The sequence below is a fragment of the Schistocerca nitens genome, chromosome 7 (assembly GCF_023898315.1).
Source record: "Schistocerca nitens isolate TAMUIC-IGC-003100 chromosome 7, iqSchNite1.1, whole genome shotgun sequence".
NCBI classification, from domain to species: Eukaryota; Metazoa; Arthropoda; class Insecta; order Orthoptera; family Acrididae; genus Schistocerca; species Schistocerca nitens.
Window position 1 is genome coordinate 358,727,330 of NC_064620.1, and position 22,899 is coordinate 358,750,228.

At 40.2% G+C, this 22,899-nt stretch overlaps 1 protein-coding gene across 1 annotated transcript in view; it reads left to right on the forward strand.

The window, feature by feature from the left end:
* LOC126195255 (probable cytochrome P450 6a13) overlaps positions 1 to 22,899 on the forward strand; it is an 82,555-nt gene that overhangs the window by 15,034 nt on the left and 44,622 nt on the right. Inside the window, exons 5-6 of the mRNA XM_049933781.1 lie at positions 5,815 to 6,022; positions 17,750 to 17,892. Coding sequence (XP_049789738.1) covers positions 5,815 to 6,022; positions 17,750 to 17,892 — 351 coding nt within the window. The remainder of the gene's footprint in view (positions 1 to 5,814; positions 6,023 to 17,749; positions 17,893 to 22,899) is intronic.

Genomic DNA, 22,899 nt, shown 5'->3' on the forward strand with positions numbered 1-22,899 from the left:
TTTGGAGGACTGTTTAGTATTGCTGAATGGAGCTATGTCATATATTGTAACTAGCTGTGCACCATGATCAGAAAGACCATTCTCAACAGGCTGAGCATTTATCTGGTTAAACTTATCTTGGTCTATAAAGAAGTTATCTATCAGTGAGCTGCTATCCTTTACCACCCGAGTAGGAAAATCAATAACGGGTGTCAAATTGAAAGAACCGAGTAATACTTCAAGGTCATTTTTCCTATTACCCTCTTTCAGAGAATCTACATTGAAGTCCCCACAAATAATAATTTGCTTCCCCCTGTCTGACAGATAGCACAACAAGGAGTCCAAATTTTTCAGAAATAGATGAAAATTTCCTGATGGGGACCTATATACAGTTACAATTATAAATGTGCCTCTATTTAATTTAAGCTCACAGGCACATGCTTCTATATGTTTCTCTACACAAAACTTTTTTGTTTCTATACTTTTTGCACAATGATAACGTTTGACATATATGGCAACTCCTCCTTTCTCCATATTTTCTGTAATTACATGTGCAGAGAGCTTATATCCACTTACATTTACCTTATCCATATCAGTAACAATGTGATGCTCAGACAGGCATAGTATATCTATTTCATTCTCAGCTTCTAAATCTTCTAAACAAACCAGAAGCTCATCTACTTTATTCTTTAAACTCCCAATATTTTGATGAAATATACTTACATTATTTTTAATTATACTTTTATGAGAACCTTTCCTTATTCTAACATTTGCAGTACTCTCCTGTCTGAGTTTCTCATTGTGCTTAGGCCTAATTCCTATACCAGTGGTCACACGGTGTTCAGAGAGGCAGATTATGTCAACTGGGTTGGGTGACTTTAATTCATCAATGCAATTACCTAGGACTGAGATACAACTTGGTGGAGATAAAATTTCTGGTGATTGGTGAAAATTTATAATTGACAGCTGCGATTGGTGATCCAATGTGCTAGAATTGTGCTGTTTAATTTCTTTCCTAAACTGAAGATTTGTTTCAATCCTGACCTCTCGTAGAACTTGACATCTTTCTGTCTTACCTATCCTAAAAAAGGTGCTGCTCCAACACCTGTAACCACTGGTATTTTACCATTCATGGCAGTGCCTCCCCCCCTTAAATTTCCTGCTATTACCCCAGCCAGTTTCCCCTTCCCTTTCCTGTTGAGATGTAGGCCGTGCCTGGTATAGTCCCACCTACTGAGATAATCAACAGGAACCACACCAATATGAGCCCCCGCACCCGACCCAAGCAGCCGTTCCAATTCCAAATTAACTCTCCCAACAGAAGAGTTCAAATGAGGCCGGTCATGGCGTCTCAGGACAGATACAAATTCAACATTGGTGTGTCTCGATGCCGACGCAATCTTTACCAGGTCACACTCTATACTGTACCCAGGATCTCTGTCGATGCTGTTCCCTGGCCCTCCCACAATAACCACGGTGTCTTCCCTGGTAAATCCTTTACAGAGTGAACCTAAATCCTCTGTCACCTGATCCAGACTAGCACTTGGTTTGAAAAAATTTGTGACCTGGTATTCTGGTCCTAATTCCTCCTGCAGAAGTTGGCCTACACCTCTGGCATGAGAACTGCCTAACAACAAAACTTTCTTCCTTTTCGATGACTTTCCTACATTCTTTTTCAATTTCCTATTGAAAGTTTGTTGTGTCCTGTCTACACCTACCTCTGCTTGAGGCTCATCAGTTTCTAACTGAAGCAACAGGTCAAACTTATTTTTGACATTCACCACAAAACTGTCAGACTTAGTTCTAGGCCTGTTCCTTCTGCTACCTGTTGCCACTTCCCACCTCTCTTTGCCCTTCTCCCTCCTTAACCTGTCCAGATCTTCCCTAGCCTGATCTAGCTCAGCCTGAAGGGCAGCAATTTTCCCCTCCTGTTCCACTATCTTCCTATCTCTGCTGCAAATCCTACATAACCACTGATGAGCCTGATCCACTTTCCCAACACCCACGCCACTGCAATCCCCCCAGTGAAAAAAACTACTACATCCATCACACCAAACCCCGGAACTAACAATTCTACGGCAAGTCAGGCACTTCTCACTCATGGCAAAAATAATACTTTAGCTAGAATAAATCAATTAAATTACCGAAACTCAAAAAAGACGTTACAAGAATTAAGCCTATTCACAATGTATATAAGCAAGTTTCTGATTTAAAATTCCGCTGTTTTTCTGAGATCTGTATTAAAACAATGAAGGTATACGCTATTTATTATATATTTAACTCGATTGAATGAAAAAAAGGACAATTAAACGAGGTACTTTAACTTTGATTCTCCAAAAACGTTACGAGAATTAGGCCTATAAACAAATGTATATAGGCAAGTTTCTGATATAAAGTTACGCTGTTTTTCTGAAATCTGTATTAAAACAATGAAGTTATACGCTATTTACGGTAGTTTACTTATTTGTTACCGAGAAACTAGTTAAATTACTGTGAAACAATAAACAAACACGTTTACAAAATTTAAGCCTAAGCGGGACTTCGCGAGGTTACGATCTTTTCGTGTTTTCTGAAAAAATACGCAAGGAAAAGTCAAACCTTTAATGGCAAGACTAAACGATACACTAATGCACGTATTTAATTTGTTGTCGGCGTTAAACTAAATTATATTCCTGTCTAAATCACTTTACTTTCTGGAAATGGTTTCTGGCGTCACTTACTCGGCGGCCATCTTGCCATGTGGCACAACATGCTGATGAAAGTAACACACTTCATTTCAGTGGCTGCTTCATTACCTGAGTCATTTGGATCCCTTCCTGTTCCCCACCCCTCCAGCTTGCTGCTTCTATTCTGTGTGATAGTTGTATTCTGCTCCAAGCTGCAGGAGTTGGTGGTCATCTGTGCATGGTGTGTGCTTGCTTGTGTGAATGAATGGTGCATGCTTCTCTTTTTCTGACAAAGACTGTGGCCAAAAGCTTATGTGTAAGTGCTGTTTAATTGTGCCTATCTGCAACTTAACATATCATCTTTATGGTAAGTAGCAAATCTATTCCTTCCTACATTGTTGATATTCCTACTTATAGATTCCATTGTTAGACTATGTCACAGGTACAAAAATAACCTCAGAATGGCATACACAATATGTAGAGTGCCAGAGAGATTTGTACTGGACCAACTCTTGTTTCTAACATGCAGAACTGTTCTTTCGAAGACTCTGCAGAGCAGTTCAAAAACTGTAGTGTTTTCTGAGAACACAAACATACTACTCAAGGATCCAAATTCAACCCTAGCAGACACATCTCAGATGATAGCTGAACAGGGCTACAAATGGTATAATGTTTAAGCCTTAATCTCTTAAAAATTCATATTATACAAAATGATGACCTGTTAGCACCAGAAGTAGACATTAATGATCATGCAATGAACATAGTGCTTGTGTAAAATTCTCTGGATATTCAACTGGATAACAAGTAAAAATGGAGTCAAGACATGGATAAACTAATCTGGAGGCTTATTCCAATGTGCTATGTCCTTAGAAGCATGCTCCATTGTGCCACTGCATTGACTTAAAGTCAAGTGTTGGCTTATTTTGCACATTTTCATGCTGTGTTCTCTTCTATAATTATCTTCTGGGATAGTGCAACCAAAGTAAATTGCTTTGTGCTTGGTCACTGGTACACAGCAATATAGACCAGAGGACACCACCATGATGCACTCCTGCTGTGGTACCGCACTGAGTTCCAATCTGTTGCCATCTAGATGACACTCACAATAAAGGACCAATTTCTGCCTCTGTTACAAGAGTGTCAAAGCAACACGTGGAGCTATGTCTTCGTTCTGACATCTGGGTATGGATAAAAACTGTATACAGCAAGCATCTGCTGTGAGTGATATCAGCTGCCCCAGTGGACACTGATATCTGAAATGGTTTTCCTTGTCTTGATGCAAGATTATTCTGCTGATCATAGTGTGTAAGCAAAACCAAAACATGGCGACTCTCATACAGTTTACACGTCAAGATCAGTTGCAATTCACATCTGACTCAGTTCACACCAAGTTCATGTCCGAGTGGCTACTGTTATATATTTCCAGTCTCCATCAGCTGATGATTCTTCATTCACCACCAAGCAACAAGCCACTGTTTATGAGTGTTCAAGAGACTGTTCAATACCAAGTGCCTAGTGAAGTTATTTGTCAGAGACAGAACACAGTACTCTCAAAAATGGCAGTTCAGCTAAATATTTATAGATTTTATGGCTATCTTCAGTGTGTTAGGCAAGTCAGCATGTCCAGTCATGTATCTATTAATGCTCAAAGCTGAGTATTACTTTAAATAAACTTAATAAATGTTTATTATTTGACCCACTTTGTGTTGTTCATATTTCGTATGTTTTAGAGCCCTGTGTTTACATAAAGTTACAAAATGTGCAGACCAGCTACCTTATACAATATGGGTTGAACACAGATTATGATCACTCACACTGGTGGTGATGCAGAGACAGCTGAAACAAACAGTTGGTTCATCTGGGCATTGATGGCACCATTCATGAAGTGAACAGCTAGCCAGAAGCAAAGTCCAGAGAATAGGAAAAATTGTCATAAGCATTTGCAAACAGTCCAAGGAGTGATCTGAGTTGAAAACCATAAACACAGCCAAGGTCAGTCACTCTACTCTCAATGGCATATAATGAAGGCTTCAGAGAAAAGTGAGAACAGCCACATATGTATGGGGCAGTGATGTTGATAGACACTGTTACATTACATACTAGAGGTGGCAGTGGGAACCTCTACAGAGGCTAGCTGTGTTTGTGGTATGAAGCCACAGTATGTCTGGCCTTTCCTGTATATTGATGCCAAAGCTGGGTGGGGAATACAAATCACTGTCAGATACTAAAACTTGCTTCACTGTTGAGGGTTCAGAATTGAGTTATGTACTCTGGTGGTAAGATATTTACGCTCCCACCTAATATAGAGCAAAAAATTGGGACTCCCAATCAATTCAAAAAATACCTCATTAGACAGACTTTTTACAAATTGTCTGAATATCCGGACTCAAGTATTTAAAATATCTGTTATCTACATGGCAAATATCAATATTCATTATAAAGTTGTATGACAGGCAATAATGAACTATAAATAGGGCTCAGTGTACATAAATGTAAAAATATTTTCTTTGAAAAATATCATTGTAATTAAGTAAATGTGAACTTACTAATAGCAGATAAACAGCAGCTATGCAAAAAGACTGAGACAGCAGTTTCTTTTAAAAGTAGCAGTTTTATTACTAATTTACTTGTTTAAATTTTGATGGAATAAGTTTGAACAGTATTAAATAGTATAGTGATAGTACAATATAGAGGTTTAAGTTTCTATGATTTATTTGTTTCATGTTAATGTATATCTTGACTCATTCCATATTCCTGAAGGTTCTTCTTCTTGGCAGGATCTATAGAAAATGATGAATGAATTAATGATTGCGAAGGCAGGGCAGGCCCTCAGGCCTCAGATTGTTAATTAAGCAGAGTGCTACATGTAAAACATGAGAAAGAAATTCTTATGTATATTTATTTGTGCTAAACTGTTGTATCATCTCTTGTGAGAAATTCTATCAGCCAGATTTACTTAATGATGAAGCAGATTTTTGTAGTGTACATGAAAAGCTTAGTGTAGATGAAAAATTTAATCTAAAATTTGTGTTCCACAGAGCACTACATTGACAGTTAAATTTATTTGAAAATTCAGCATAATGATGGAATAAAAGTAATTACCACTAATATATTTTTTATTAAAAGGTAGTTCAAGCTTTGTAATCATTGTAATTGGTTTTCCCTCTAGATGGTGTGGATATTAAGCAGTTTTCACTTCAGTTTGCAACGGATATCATTGCATCAAGTGTCTTTGGTCTTAAAGGAAATGCTTTCAGAGACCCGGAGGCTGATTTTTGGAATATGGCACAAAACATAGTAGTGCCAAATTTATGGAAAGACCTAAAGCATTTTGTAGTTGTTAAAGCACCAAAGCTTGCTGAAATTCTCGGATTCAGGTGAGTGAAATAAGATCTTGCTGAGGGAACTGGAACCACATGTCAGTATAAATCACACACACACACACACACCATTTATTATTTCAGCAGTAATGTTCTTCCTAAGATTATTGGCCGTTTAGACTGAAGAAGACAGAACATCAAAAGGGTAGAGGGTTGTGTAAGGGACATATAACAGACTATGGCTTGGAGTCAGGAAATGATAACCAGTGGCAGATTAGCAGAGAATGAGAGGGAGTGCAGAGGATGAGAGGGAGGACAGATACAGTGAGTGTGGGCTGGGTCACAGCAGGAACTAATTTTATCCAGTTTGTAGTACCTAACCAATAATTCCTAATGATCAGACATGTCTAACCTTATTTTGCTTAAGAAATTTTCAGAGGCACTAATAATTTGCCCATACTACATTTTGAAATTTGTAACTTGGAAACAGCTTGATAGTCACCCCTGTAGACAAAGTTTACAACAGTATGATTATGAACTGCAGTAATGATTAGATTGAAGGGTTTCTATGATCAATAGACATATTTACTTAGAAGCCTTATCCTAAGGTGCAGGTTTGGGGTGGGGGAAGGTATCAGTGATGCCTCTGGGAATGAACAGAAGTACATAATGACTGTCAGTGTGTTCAGCACATTTTGTGTAAATGGTTATTATGCTCCCATCAAAATCATCTATGTCGCTATAAACCAGGACCAGTGATGTGATACCTATTGTATACTTTTTTCATTGTCTTCTATAAGGTCCAACTGATTCCTTGTTCCTCACAGTGAATATCATATCTATAGACGCTCTCATATTCTCATTACCATGATCTTACTGCTACTAAACCTACCCTTACCAATGAAAACAATATTTTGTACAGTTGACAATTAAACTTCACGTATAAGGTTTTTTTTTTTTTTTTTTTTTTTTTTTTTTTTTTTTTTTTTTTTTTTTAAAGCAACAAAATGAAAGGATAGATGTTGCTCATCACATAGAGGAGCCACTGAGTCGCCAAGCAAGTACAGTGAAATAGATTGCAAATATTATTCAAATAGCCAATGTAGACAACAAAACTCACAGACATTCCCACAAGCTCAACTTGCACACAAATGACTACTGTCATCTCCAGGCACTAAAGCTCAAATCTGGCTGTGTCTGAGGAGAGCAACAATCTTTGCTGGGGAGGTTAGTGGTAGTACAGGAAAGGTATGGGGCAAGGAGGAGGAGAGGTGCAGGTTAGGGGTGGGGGAAGGTGTCAGTCATGCCTCTGGGAATGAACAGAACATGGTTATGACCAGATAGTGGACTGGTGAATGCAACACCAGGACACTGTGCACTGTACTCTGGGGGGTGGGGGTGGGGGATGAGTAGAGGGAAGAGGACAGAAATGTGAAAGGTGAAAGGGGTAGTGAGGTATGCTAGCAGGGTAGAAGGCATGAATGGGAGGAGGGAATGGGATAGCCACATGGAGGACTGGTATTGGTGAAGGTTGAGGCCAAGGAATATATGGCAAAGAAATATACTGCCGAAAGAGCACCCACTTGTGCATTTCAGAAAGGCTAGAGTTGGTGAGAAGAATACAGATGTCAAAGGCTGTGAAGAAATAGTCATTAAAATCAAGCAAATTGTGTTGTGTGGCATGCTCAGCAATTGGTTGGTCCAGCTATCTCTTGGCCACAGCTTGGTGGCGATCATTCACATTGTTAGTTGCAGTGCCCATTTAGAATGCAGTACCCTGCTTGCAGCTAAACTGTAGATTGCATGGTTGTTTTCAAAGGTGGTCATGCCTTTGATGGGGTAAGAGAGGCCTGTGACAGGAATGGAGCAGGTGTTAGTGGGTGGATGTCTAGAACAGGTCTTGTGTCTAGGTTTGTTGTGGGAATGTGAGCCATGTGGAAAGGTGTCGGTTGAGGTATTCTGTGTCATCATAATAGCTCAGCTTTGTGTGTGTTATTGATGATTAGCTGTCCCATTGGTATGTGTTCGTCCACATGATTATGAAATTTTCAATGGTTTGGGAGCAGAGGTGGAACAGAGAAAGACAAGGATATTGTGTAAGTTGGATGGGCACTAGAATGCCACTGTGGAAGAGGTGGGGATAATAGTGGGTAGGATTTTTCTCATTCGTGGGAATGAAAAGAGGTAGTTGAAACCCTGGTGGAGAATGTGATTCTGTGGCTCCAGTTGGTAGTGCCACAGAGTCACAAGGGTGGTGCTCCTTTGTGGATGTGCAGTGACTGTATGGGGGTGATATGTGACTGGAGGGACAAGGCACAAGAGATCTGTTTCTGGACAAGGTGTGGAGAATAAATTCACCATTTTTGGAGAGAGATTGCTTGTCACTACAGATGTGACAACCATGGGTGGCTAAGTTGTATGGAAGGGACTTCTTGGTCTGGGAAGGGTGACAGCTGTTGAAGTAGAGGTATTAATGGTGGATGATAGGTTTGATGTGGACAGAGATACTGGTGTAGCCATACCTGAGGTGGAGGTCAATATTGAGAAAGATTGCTTGTTGGGCTGAAGAGGTCCATGTGAAGCGAATGGAGGAGATGATGTTGAGTAACTGGAGGAATGGGGACAGCATGTTCTGATTCTCAGTTCAGATCATGAAAATGTCATTAATAATTGTGAACTAGGTGACTGGTTTGGGTTTCTGGATGGTTAGGCATAGGATGGTGTCATGCAAATTCCCATTGCTGTATCAAAAATTTAAGGGACTCCTTCAGAGGAGAAGGAATTATGGGTGACAATATAGTTGGTCATGGTAATAAGAAAAGAGGTTATAGGTCTGGAGTTGCTGGGTTATTGTGAAAGGTGTTGTTCAATAGCGGCAAGTCCATGGGCGCTGGGGATGTTAGTGTAGAGGAAGGTGGCGTTGACAGTGATGAGCAGGGAACTGAGTGATAAATGAACAGGAACTGTGGAGCATTGGTAGAGGAAGTGGTTGGTGTGTTTAATGCAGGAGGGGTTGGCTACAAGTAATTAGCTGAAGGATGCTGAACTATGCAGATATTCTCTCTGTGGTGGCACTGTAGCTGACCACAGCAGGGCATCCTGGCTGTTTGGGTTTTTGCACTTTATGACGCATGTAGAAGGTAGACAGGATGTGGGTAGTGATGGTGTGAGGAGGGAGATAAACTCAAGGGAGAGGTTCTGTAATGGACATAGGGATTTGAAGAGGGACTCAAGGAGGTTGTGAGATGGACTTAGAGATTTGGGAAGAGACTGGGGATCCTACTAGATTTTTAGAAAGGGGTCAATGAAGCAAAGCTTTTAGTTGGACATTTCTGACAGCTGGTGGAGTGCCCCAAACGGGTAATCCCTGCGGTGCATAACCACATTGTATGACCCTTTGTTGGCAGGTAGTGTTATAAGGTAGACATAAGATTTTAAGGTTGTGAATTGCAGTTCATTGTATGAATGTGGGGTTTGTTTCCATGTCCAGGGGTTTGGGGAATGTTGTTGATACATGGCTGAGGTTAGGAAGTTCTGCAAAATTAACAGTGGATGATTCTGGAGTGGGAATGGATCGTGGTTATAAGGAGGAGTAAACTGAGTCAGACAGGATTCAGTATTGGTTTTGAATTGAGTTTGATTGGTAAGGTTAGTGGCAGAAAGTGGTCCCACTGCAGGGGAAAAGTTAAAACAATTAATTTACTGACCTTCCATATTGTCTCAAGTTCAGGGTGGAGTGCTATAATCATGAAATTCATGAAATTTGTTGAAAATTTAAGGTGTAAATAGCTAAATGAAGAATGACTTTCCAACAACAAATCCATTAACTTACTTCTTATATGTTAAGGAAAATGAGTGTATTTTATTACATCTTTTTTTCTGTGATGGGTATGTATGTAAGCATTTTTATAATATGACAATTAGTACTTTTATGACACCCTCCTTTGAAGTGCCAATTTGATTACAAACCTGTGTAAAGAATCTCACATCACATCCATAGACCATATCATGTATAATTTGTTACTTCATGTGCTCCACCATACACAATATTCACAATCTGAGAGCTGTATTAAAATTACTATCAGCTTACAGAGCCTATGAGTGTTGATACAGTTTGGGGTTGCTGCTGGATTCATTCATCCATCACTTAGGATGAGTAGCAGATGCTTAAAAAAACAAAATTGCATCTCCAATATACAAACTAACTAAAGCTCCAGCCTGAACCCTGCCTCCCTTCCTCCCCCACCCACACTCCACATCTTTCAGGGGTCATAGTGATCAAAAGTAGCCATTTTCTCATCATCTGTTTCAGAGTAATTCATAAAATTTTTATTACTTAGATCCATAAATGACAAATGCCTTCTTATCTTTACAAAACATTATTACTTTTCATAAACACTTTTCAGTTGGTTTCATACACAGCAGTCCCTGTTTGCACTGACATCCGCTTGTACGGCAGCTCTAGATGGATCCCCAGATTAGAACTTTTAAACACAAACAATTCTACAGTTGTGATAACTGCTGTCTGTCCCATACTAAAAGATTCTTCCTCGTCTGTCCTCACACCCATTGCTGTGTCAGCAATCATGAGCTCTCTATGTCCATGTATGCTGAATATCTCATGAAGGTTATTACAGTCAGCAAATATCACACGTGGGAAAAATATATCTAAAAACAAAGATGATGTGACTTATCAAACGAAAGCACTGGCATGCTGATAGACACACAAACAAACACAAACATACACACAAAATTCAAGCTTTCGCAACCAACGGTTGCTTCGTCAGGAAAGAGGGAAGGAGAGGGAAAGACAAAAGGATGTGGGTTTTAAGGGAGAGGGTAAGGAGTCATTCCAATCCCGGGATCGGAAAGACTTACCTTAGGGGGAAAAAAGGACAGGTATACACTCGCACACACACACATATCCATCCACACATGCACAGACACAAGCAGACATTTGTAAAGGCAAAGAGTTTGGGCAGAGATGTCTGTCGAGGCAGAAGTACAGAGGCAAATATGTTGTTGAATGACAGGTGAGGTATGAGTGGCGGCAACTTGAAATTAGTGGAGGTTGAGGCCTGGTGGGTAACGAGAAGAGAGGATATACTGAAGGGCAAGTTCCCATCTCCGGAGTTCTGACAGGTTGGTGTTAGTGGAAAGTATCCAGATAACCCAGACAGTGCAACACTGTGCCAAGATGTGCTGGCCGTGCACCAAGGCATGTTTAGCCACAGGGTGATCCTCATTACCAACAAACACTGTCTGCCTGTGTCCATTCATGTGAATGGACAGTTTGTTGCTGGTCATTCCCACATAGAAAGCTTCACAGTGTAGGCAGGTCAGTTGGTAAATCAGGTGCGTGCTTTCACACGTGGCTCTGCCTTTGATCATGTACACAGGACTGGAGTAGGTGGTGGTGGGAGGGTGCATGGGACAGGTTTTACACTGGGGGCGGTTACAAGGGTAGGAGCCAGAGGGTAGGGGAGGTGGTTTGGGGATTTCATAGGGATGAACCAAGAGGTTACGAAGGTTAGGTGGACGGCGGAAAGACACTCTTGGTGGAGTGGGGAGGATTTCATGAAGGATGGATCTCATTTCAGGGCAGGATTTGAGGAAGTCGTATCCCTGCTGGAGATCCACATTCAGAGTCTGATCCAGTCCCGGAAAGTATCCTGTCACAAATGGGGCACTTTTGGGGTTCTTCTGTGGGAGGTTCTGGGTTTGAGGGGATGAGGAAGTGGCTCTGGTAATTTGCTTCTGTATCAGGTCGGGAGGGTAGTTGCGGGATGCGAAAGCTGTTTTCAGGTTGTTGGTGTAATGGTTCAGGGATTCCGGACTGGAGCAGATTCGTTCGCCACGAAGACCTAGGCTGTAGGGAAGGGACCGTTTGATGTGGAATGGGTGGCAGCTGTCATAATGGAGGTACTGTTGCTTGTTGGTGGGTTTGATGTGGACGGACGTGTGAAGCTGGCCATTGGACAGATGGAGGTCAACGTCAAGGAAAGTGGCATGGGATTTGGAGTAGGACCAGGTGAATCTGATGGAACCAAAGGAGTTGAGGTTGGAGAGGAAATTCTGGAGTTCTTCTTCACTGTGAGTCCAGATCTTGAAGATGTCATCAATAAATCTGTACCAAAATTTGGGTTGGCAGGCCTGGGTAACCAAGAAGGCTTCCTCTAAGCGACCCATAAATAGGTTGGCGTACGAGGGGGCCATCCTGGTACCCATGGCTGTTCCCTTTAATTGTTGGTATGTCTGGTCTTCAAAAGTGAAGAAGTTGTGAGTCAGGATGAAGCTGGCTAAGGTAATGAGGAAAGAGGTTTTAGGTAGGGTGGCAGATGATCGGCGTGAAAGGAAGTGCTCCATCACTGAGAGGCCCTGGACATGCGGAATATTTGTGTATAAGGAAGTGGCATCAATGGTTACAAGGATGGTTTCTGGGGGTAACAGATTGGGTAAGGATTCCAGGCGTTCGAGAAAGTGGTTGGTGTCTTTGATGAAGGACGGGAGACTGCACGTAATGGGTTGAAGGTGTTGATCTACGTAGGCAGAGATACGTTCGGTGGGGGCTTGGTAACCAGCTACAATGGGGCGGCCGGGATGATTGGGTTTATGAATTTTAGGAAGACGGTAGAAGGTAGGGGTGCGGGGTGTCGGTGGGGTCAGGAGGTTGATGGAGTCAGGTGAAAGGTTTTGTAGGGGGCCTAAGGTTCTGAGGATTCCTTGAAACTCCGCCTGGTCATCAGGAATGGGATTACCTTGGCAAACTTTGTATGTAGTGTTGTCTGAAAGCTGATGCAGTCCCTCAGCCACGTACTACCGACGATCAAGTACCATAGTCGTGGAATCCTTGTCCGCCGGAAGAATGACAATGGATCGGTCAGCCTTCAGATCACAGATAGCCTGGGCTTCAGCAGTGGTGATGTTGGGAGTAGGATTAAGGCTTCTTAAGAAGGATTGAGAGGCAAGGCTGGAAGTGAGAAATTCCTGGAAGGTTTGGAGAGGGTGATTTTGAGGAAGAGGAGGTGGGTCCCGCTGTGATGGAGGACCGAACTGTTCCAGGCAGGGTTCAATTTGGATAATGTCTTGGGGAGTTAGATCATTAGGAGTAGGATTAGGATTATTTTGCTTCATGGCAAAGTGATATTTCCAGCAGAGAGTACAAGCGTAGGACAGTAAATCTTTGACGAGGGCTGTTTGGTTGAATCTGGGAGTAGGGCTGAAGGTGAGGCCTTTGGATAGGACATTGGGAGAGAGGTTTGGAGGAAAGGTTAACTACTGAATTAGGGTGTTGTGGTTCCAGATTGTATTGTTTAGAATTTTGAGGTTTTGGGGGGAATGGAGCTGGAAGTGGGAGATTGAGTAGATGGGAGAGACTGGGTCTGTGTGCAATGAGAGGAGGTTGAGGTTTGCTGGAAAGGTTGTGAAGGGTGAGTGAGTTGCCTTTCCGGAGGTGGGAAACCAGGAGATTGGATAGTTTTTTGAGGTGGAGGGTGGCATGCTGTTCTAATTTGCGGTTGGCCTGTAGGAGGATGCTCTGAACAGCCTGTGTGGAAGTGGGAGAGGAAAGATTGAGGACTTTTATTAATTATAGGAGTTGACGGGTGTGTTCATTGGCTGAGTTGATGTGTAGGTGAAGGATTAGGTGAGTGAGGGCAATGGATTGTTCAGTTTGGAACTGGTATAGGGACTGATGGAAAGAAGGGTTACAGCCAGAGATGGGAACTTGAAGTGTGAGTCCTTTGGGGGTAATGCCAAATGTCAGACAAGCCTGAGTAAATAAAACATGGGAGTGTAATCTGGCTAGGGCGAAGGCATGTTTGCGGAGGGAATGTAAATAAAACTTAATGGGGTCGTTGTGGGGATGTTGTGAGGGTGACATGGTATTAGAAGGTGGAAAGTGTAACATGGCTGAAATGAAAATAAAAATATATGGGAAGAGATGAAGGTGAACTAGAAAGCAACTGGAGATCAGGTGTGAAAAAGGTCGAAAAAGTGTTGGTTAAAGATGAGCTATGTTGATCCTGTGGTGAACTTGGGTTGGTAAACAACGATGTGCACAAAGGTTAGGTGGTTGTGTTGCCGTCTGAACACGTTAAAGGGTGGAGAAATTTGGGAAAATTTCGAAAAAACTGCGTGTAAATGTATTAAAAGGAGTGGTTTTGTGGTGGCAGATTATGAAAATGAGGCTAAAAATTGTCTGACGAAGAAATAATGACGTTAAAACCTGTGGGAAGCGGCTAAAAATGATCTGTGATGTGGGAAAAACGGAAATCGAAATAAAGCGAAAGTTATCAGAACTAGCCGAAATGGTTGTTTAATAGGTGAAAGGAACTGTTTGTGAACTGGAAACGGTGGATTTTATAGCAGCGGTAGTTTTGAAAACGGAAAAAAAATTTTTAGTTATGGTTTGGAAGTGGGTTACGTATTATTGAGTATATATAGGCGGGATAAAATTGTATGGTAGATAACGGTAAAAAGGAGGTGAATACAAAGTGAAACTACTTGCAAAAACAGAAAGAGAAAGTAAGATGACAGAAAAGATTTCGAAATGCAATAGTGACAATAACAAACGTAATTGTTGGGTTCAAATTAATGATATGAATATAACAGAGGGAAACCTTACACGTGGGAAAAATATATCTAAAAACAAAGATGATGTGACTTACCAAACGAAAACGCTGGCATGTCGATAGACACACAAACAAACACAAACATACACTCAAAATTCAAGCTTTCGCAACCAACAGTTGCTTCGTCAGGAAAGAGGGAAGGAGAGGGAAAGACGAAAGGATATATATATATATATATATATATATATATATATATATATATATATATATATATATATATATATATATATATATAAACCTGGATATAGATATTTTCATGTGTTACATTACTGAATTGAAATTTTTGTTGCTTACACTGCTAGAGTCAAATGTCTATTCAATATGGAAGTGGAAAAAGAATACTAACAATATTAGAAGTGGAGCCAAAGTAAGAACAGCAATTGCATGGCTGAGAGACATACATATTTATCATACAGCTGAAAGAAGTTTTATATATTTTTATTTATTCAGCTCTACACCAGTTGTTCCTCCTTCAGTGACTGGTAAGTAGATGTTCCATTTCTTGTTTGTCTATACATATATTTATGCATTTTATATATCTATTAGTATACACAATAAATTACCACATAAGTACAAAAAATTCAATTTACATATCAATCTGCAAGGAAACTGATAACTGAATGGGTTGTTGGAGGAAAATACTAATCCCAGGAGCAGATTTTGAGTTGTTGCATATTATGTGTTGGAATAGCTACAAAGAAAAGAATGTAAATGCAATAAGACAAAACAGTTTTATGCAGAAGACAGTTCTGTCTATCAGTATATGTTGAATTACTTCTTACCAGAATGTGGTACATTCAAGTATACTACAGATGAGGTGATCAGATTCATCATAAATTAATGCTGAACCTTTCAGTTTATTGATATATTAAAAGAGATAAATTCCACCAACCACAATTATGTTGAAAAGATTAACAGATACTTCTAAGTGCAGTTTCTGGAAATGGAAAGATTGGTTTTTTAGAAATATTTACCAGCTGCTAAAGTGCAATGATGAAGCAACAACATCCCTGTCTAGTGTTTAAAATAGCATGATTAAGGCACCCCATTGAGTAATAAAGTCGATTCAAGTGACGGACAAAATTTCAGAGATGAAGTGCAGTAGTGAGTGACTGAGCAACAAACAGGAAATACTGGAATGATGTAAAGATTTAGACAAAGTCAGATAAGTCAAAAATATCAACAAGTGGAAATTGTCAGCTGTTGGTGCAGCAGTTCAGTATGATCCAAGAATGTCAATTTAAAAAGTGGAAAGTCAGACTCAATTAAAAGAGTTCATTATATACACATTTGCAAAACACCATATCCATTTCTGCTGTGCAACAAGGAAAATACCATGACTGGTAATGATGGATTTGATGTTGGCAGCATGTGGTTCACAGTTGAAATTCCTCAGTCTGACAATCTGGCATGCCATATCCAGCAAAGATATCCCCGGAATTATTTTGTGTAAGTAATAATAAATACTGCCTGGTACACATATGGGACAGTCAATTGCACACTACAAGCATTTTACACTCCATCAGATTCACTGTAGTTCATGTAAGATGAAGCCCACCCTCACTGTAACCTAGTAATTTTACTTTCTTGTTGAATAGCTTGGACTTTTCCACATTTAATGGAATAGGCATTATCTGACCTGCATACTCCTCCAAATTTATCCCACTGAATAAACTTATTGTAGGATATTTGAAGAGCACTATTTCCTACAGTAATCTTGGAATGCTGGAGAAGCTCACATAGCCATTTGTCCAATTCCTTTACCACATTCCAGCCAATGATGGCTAACTTTGTTATTTGTTTTATAATCAGAGTGCTGAGCATGAATGCAACAACGCCATGCACAGTGCAGACATACCATAGTTTATGATTTCTCCCCTGTACATGATACAGTAACAGCAGTGGCAGCCCTTGAGCCACTGTTTGTCATGTTTAGAATTAAGGTGAAACCTCTGTGTTTGATTTTTTATGACATTCCTGCTAATGAGGCCACTTACTGTAGCCGTTTTTCATTTCAAAATGAAAAACACACTGTATCTGTGATAAATGTGCAGTAACCAAATAACAAAACATTAAACACTTTTCCATGTTTACAGAGACTGTTTCCAGATGTTGAAACACATTGAATTATTTATTAACAATAAAAGGGAAAGAACATCAAACAAGGGAGAAACCAGGATGGAATGTAACAATATTGTGAAAATAAAAGTTGCCACTCACCATACAGCAGAGATGTTGAGTCACAGGTAGACACAACAAAAAGACTATCACAAATGTAGCTATCAGCCAGTAAAGCCTCCATCAAAATTAGATGATAAACACACACATAATCACTCATGCAAATGCTATTCACACACACATGACTGCAGTCTCAGGCAACTGAATGTGACCTCAGTTGCCTGATACTGCAGTTATGTGTCTGTGAGTTACGTTTGCATGAGTGTGTATGTATGTTTCTGTCATCTAATTTTGACGAAGGTCTTATTTGCTGAAAGCTATATTTGTAACAGTCTTCTTGTTGTGCGCATCTGTGACTCAGCATCTCCATTATATGGTGAGCGGCAACTTTTCTTTTCACAATAAGGGAAAAGGATAGATTGCTACTCACTGTAAAGATGACACATTGAGTTGCAGACAGGCTCAATGAAAGGACTGTTACACATTTAATTTTTGACCTAAACCTTCAGTTAAGAAAACACACAGACATTCATTCACACAAGCAAGGACACTTCATGCATACGTGGTTGCCATCTCCAGCAGCTCCAGTCTGAGCTGCCAAAGATGGTGGTCGTGTGTGTGTGTGTGAGGCATGCTTGCTTATGTGAATGCAGGTGTCTGTGTTTTCTTTACTGATGAAGGCTTTGGTAAAAAGCAATGGTCCTTTCATTGTGCCTGTCTGCAACTCAATGTGTCATCTTTACAGTGAGTAGCAATCTATCCTTTCCTTTTTATTGTTGACATGCCAACCTGGATTTTCCATTGCTTGAATTATTTATTAAATTTACCTACACCTCTGGTGATTTATGTGCAACATTCACAGATGTACATCATAATAATAATAAATTCAGTGCAGAAACAATTTCCTTAATGTTCTGACATATTTATAATTGAACCTTGAGTACTTCAATTTTATCAATGATTTTGCCCACAGGATAGTTGATGCTGAAGTGTCAGACTTCTTTTATAGAGCAGTGAAACATGTTGTTTCCTATCGGGATGAGAACAATTTCAAGAGGATGGATTTCATGCAAACGATGATGCAGATACATAAAACAGACTCAGATGAGAGCACAGGTCTGTTAGTGTTTCATTGTCCTCTTTTAGAATTTTTTTCTTAATGAATGCTGATGTTCTTGTGTGCTTCTATGAAAATGAATGATCCAAATTAGAATTGTTTCTGCTTCTAGCATTTTCAGAACCATTGAATAGTTTTTTTTCTGTAAAAAAGTCAGCTGTTAGACTGTTTTATTGATTTGCTACCTGTATATTCCTAATGCTGTGTATGACATCAGAATGGATCCTAAAAATACTTACACTCACATGTCAGAAAGTATACTTGCTGGTGGTGTTCATGCCATCAATTCACACAAAGAATCAAGAAGACAGAGATGAACATTCAATGTTAAAGAGAATGCATTAATTTCAGTGAATGCAGAAACTGACCAGGTTCACTAAGTTATGTACCTGAGATATTGCTCATTACTTAGCTCTCCTATGGTTTAATAACAGTTTTTGGAGCTATAATTGTCATTCCAGAAGTTATTCGATCATATTGGCAACTAATTTTATATAAGTAGCTAATACTAAAGCAGTAAGCTGTAACCAGCATTTTTAATCGCAGCAGAATGTTTATAAAAGAACTGCTCGCTTACTCACTGGTACCTGATTATCCTAAAATAATATTAGACATGAACAGAATGTTGAATCAAAATTATTTTCTAGAACGAATTTTCACTTTCTCCCTGCTCTCTGTTTTAATGGTAAGACTCCATACAAGTAAGAGAGCTGTGTTAATCTCACAACATTTTAAATTCCTAAGTTGAGCTAACGCTTCACATGATCAAAGACATTTGTAGTGCCACAGTCAAAACAAATATAACAAATTGTCGTATATAGCTATTTGTTTTATTTATTATCTGTACAATGCATCATATGCTGTACAATGTGTTCTGTGATACTGGTTACCTAAAACCTAAAATTTTATTGTACTTACTTTTGTTTGCACACTCTGTTTTACAGAATATCATTTAAGAGATTCAACAAAAATATTAAAAGGATAGTTTGCTTCTTATCACATGGAGGAGACAATGACTGACAGAGAGGCACAGTGAATAAAAACTGTTAGACATTGTTTAGCTGCGACACTATATCCTAATCAGTCTTTCCTTCTCATCCCGTGTGGTAAGTCTGTCCTGACCCACGTTTCTGGGTGACTTTCCCAAAATCTGCTCCTTTTCCTAGATCTCTCCAGTTCTTTTCCTTCACCCCTCTTCCTTCCCTTTCAAACCTTCTGCCTGAAGAAGGAGCCACTGGCTCTGAAAGATTGCCTAATTACAACCTTCTTTTGTGTTTGTGTTCTGCTGCCACTTGGTGAGTAGATTTTTTGTTTAGCTAATTAAAGTAGATCATATCCTTTGTCAGATATAGACAAAACACACAAATTTTCACACATACATAACTCAGACACATATGGCCACTGCCATATCAGGGCATTAAGGCCTGACTGTGACTGCCTTTGAGGTGAGTGGCATTCTCAGTCGGGGCAGGTAGTGGGAGTACAGAAGAGACATAGGGTGGGAAAGGTGAGAGGTAGCAGGGTAGGGGTGGGGGAAGGGGCTAGTGCTACCTGTGGGAGCATGCAGGGATGTGGTGGGAACATGATAGGAGGCTAACAGGATTGAGAGGTTGTACTGAAAGGGGGAGGGGGCACAGAGGAGAGTACAGAAGTAGAGAAAGGGAAAGGACTATGCAGGTGTACTGCCAGGCATAAGGTGTGTGCAGGCTGGAGTAGAAGCAGGGAAGAGGATAGAGTCAATTAGAGGACAATGACCTGTACAGGTCCTCTACCAACTCTTCACAGTTCCTAGCCACTATCAATGCCATTGGCCTCTACACCAACATCCCTAGTGACCATGGCACTGTTGCTACTGAACATTACAGTTCCCAATACTTGTCTGACTCTAAGCATATAACCTCCCTTTGGTCACAATGACCAACTATATCCTTACCCAAAATATTATTTCTCATTTGAAGACTTGACCTACAAAAACCCTATGGTACAGCTGGGCATCCACATCACACCATCCTGTGACAACCTATTTATGAGCCATCTAGATGAATCCTTCCTAGCCACCCAGAATCCCAAACTCCTCCAAATTCATTAATGACATCTTCAGCATGTGGATCGAAGGTGAGAACATCCTATCCACATCCAGAACCTCAGCTCCTTCTCCCCATTTGTATCACCTGATTGTCCTCAGATCAACAAGCCACATTCTTTGATGTTGACCCTACCTCACAGATGACTAAATCAGTACCTCCATCTGCATCAAGCCTATATATCACCAACAATGCCTATACTTTGACAGCTATCAACCATTCCACACCAAGAATCCCTTCAGTACAGCCTAGGCACACAATGTTGTTGCATCTGTAGTGACAATCCCTACTTCTCCAAATATGCCCAGTCTCACTGGGTGTTCCTCACTCTCCTCACCTTGTCTAGCAACATATCTCCTGCATGCATCTTGTCTTTCCAGTCACCTATCAACTATCACACATCAACTGAGCAGCCTCAAAGAAGTGCTGCCTTTATCACCAAGTACCATCCAGGACTGGACCAATTGAATTACATTCTTCACAACCATTTAGACTACCTGTTGTCATGGAAGGAACTGAGAAATATCCTCTCCACAGCACATCTGATATGTGCAATATCCTTGTCCATCCCTGTTCCCCTCCTGCTCCCAACCCCTTGTACCATGGCTAATACTGCTGAAATAGATCTAGATGTAAGTCCTGTCCCATACATCCTCCCAGTACCAACTACTACAGCCCTGACGCAAGCATTTTCTACTCCATCAAGGGCAGGGCCACCTGTGAAAGCAGCTACGTGACCTACTAACTTGGCTGCAATCACTATGCAAAATTCTGTGTGAGTATGACCACTAGCAAGCTGTCTGTGTGCATCGTTGACCTCCACCAAACTGTGTCTGGGTGACAGCTGTATCATGTCATTGTTGAGCATGGTGCCCAACATGTGCTTGACTTCAAGAACTGCTTCACAGCCTGTGCCATCTGAATCATCCCACCAACACTAACTTTTATGAATTACACAGGTGAGAATTACCCTCACAGCATTTTCTTCGTTCCTGTAAACCATCCCCAGCCTCAGGCTTCATTAGGCCCTGTCCTCCAACTTCTTGGATTCCATTCATGCCCTACACACAACTTCTATCCCTACAGAATACCTGTGTGGTCCTTTCCCCTTATTTACTTCTCTCCTCTTCTCCTTCCTTACTCTGGCACAGCCTACCAATGCTGCACCTAGCAGTCCACTATCTAGTCCTTGCCATGTCCCTGCATGCTTCCACAGGCAACACCAGCATCTTCCCCAGCCCCTACCTTGTTATCCCACCCCCTGCCTACTCCATCTCGCAGTCAGGACTTGGTGCCTGGAGACATCAGTGGCCGTGTGTGTGTGAGTCATGCATGTCTGAATATGTGTGTGTTTTGTCTATGTTTGATCATGGACTTAGTCCAACAGTTAAATGACATCTAGAAGTGCTCATCAAATGAACTTGTCTGCCACTCAGTGCCTCCACCATATGATGAGTGGCATCTAATCTTTTCATACTGGTGTTATCACATCCAAAATTTTCCAGGGTTTGGTTTAACAGATTCATACATGCGATCACAAAGCATGCATTAATTGCAAATTTAATTTACGATTTGTGAATTAATATTTATATATGTTACCAAAATATCATTATATTGAGTAGATGGAGTGATGCTGCAGAAATATGCTTATCATTTTTCATAATTGATGGATTTTATAGTACATGGAAGCTTGTTGTACAGTTTTATGCCAAATTATGTGTCCTTTTTTGACATCTCTTAGAGCTTGTAGGCGTCACATGTATATTATCTGGCTGCTTTGTACAGTTATTGTGAAAGTCGGAATTTTTTTCACGTTTCCTTATTAATTTCATGTTCCTTGATGGACAATAATCTTTTGAAGATGTACAAGCCAGACAATGGTGGAATATTTAATTTTTTAGAGAATAGTATGAATGGGTGTCTAGTGGTCCTTTCAGCACTCTCGTATTCTGAATTTTTGTATTCTGAAAGTACCCAGTTATGCAGGAGAGATACTTCAGAATATGATTCCATATTTTGGATGTGAATGAAAATGTATAATATTTACTCAGAGCTGCCTGTTCATTTATGCAGATTTTTCAGGATCTTTGGAACACAACAACCTTTGCTCAGCTTTTAGTTAAGGTGTGTCACATGCTTGTCCAAATTCTTTTTACTACAGAACCGTTGATCCAAGTATATTGCACTATATGTACTACTTGGATAATGGGTATTTATAATATGTGTATTGTGAAAATTTAGGGCTACTGTTCTGTTTTATTGTTGTTTATAAACAGATGGTTTGCTGAGAACAGCCACTAAGCTCGTTTCTGTGGTAGTTTTTTTTGAAGAAACTATCTTTTCAAATTTATTTATAATAGTTGTGCCTTCAGCAAATAATATTGTTCTTGTGGACATCTAAATTCAAGATCACATCTTTTCTTTGTCATCAGTCTTCTGAGTGGTTTGATGCAGCTTGCTGCAAATTCCTCTCCTGTGCCAATCTCTTCACCTCAGAGTAATACTTGCACACATTGTCAACATTGTCAACTGTCTTCTCTTACAGTTTTTACCCTCTACAACTCTCTCAAGTACCATGGAAGGTTTCTCCTTGTGTCTTAACACATAACCTATCATCCAGTCCCTTCTACTTGTCAGTGTTTTCCACATGTATCTTTCTTCACCAATTCTATGGACAACATCCTCATTCCAAATGTTATCAGCCCATCTAATTTTCAACATCATTCTGTAGCACCAAATTTTAAATGCTTCAATTCTATTCTTTCCTGGTTTTCCTGCAGTCCTTAATTCACTGACATGCAATGCTGTACTCCATACGTAAACTCGCAGAAATTTCTTCCTCAAATTAAGCCAATGTCTGATGCTAGTGGGCTTGTTTTGGCCAGAAATGACTTCTCTACCTGTGCTAATCTGCTTTTTATA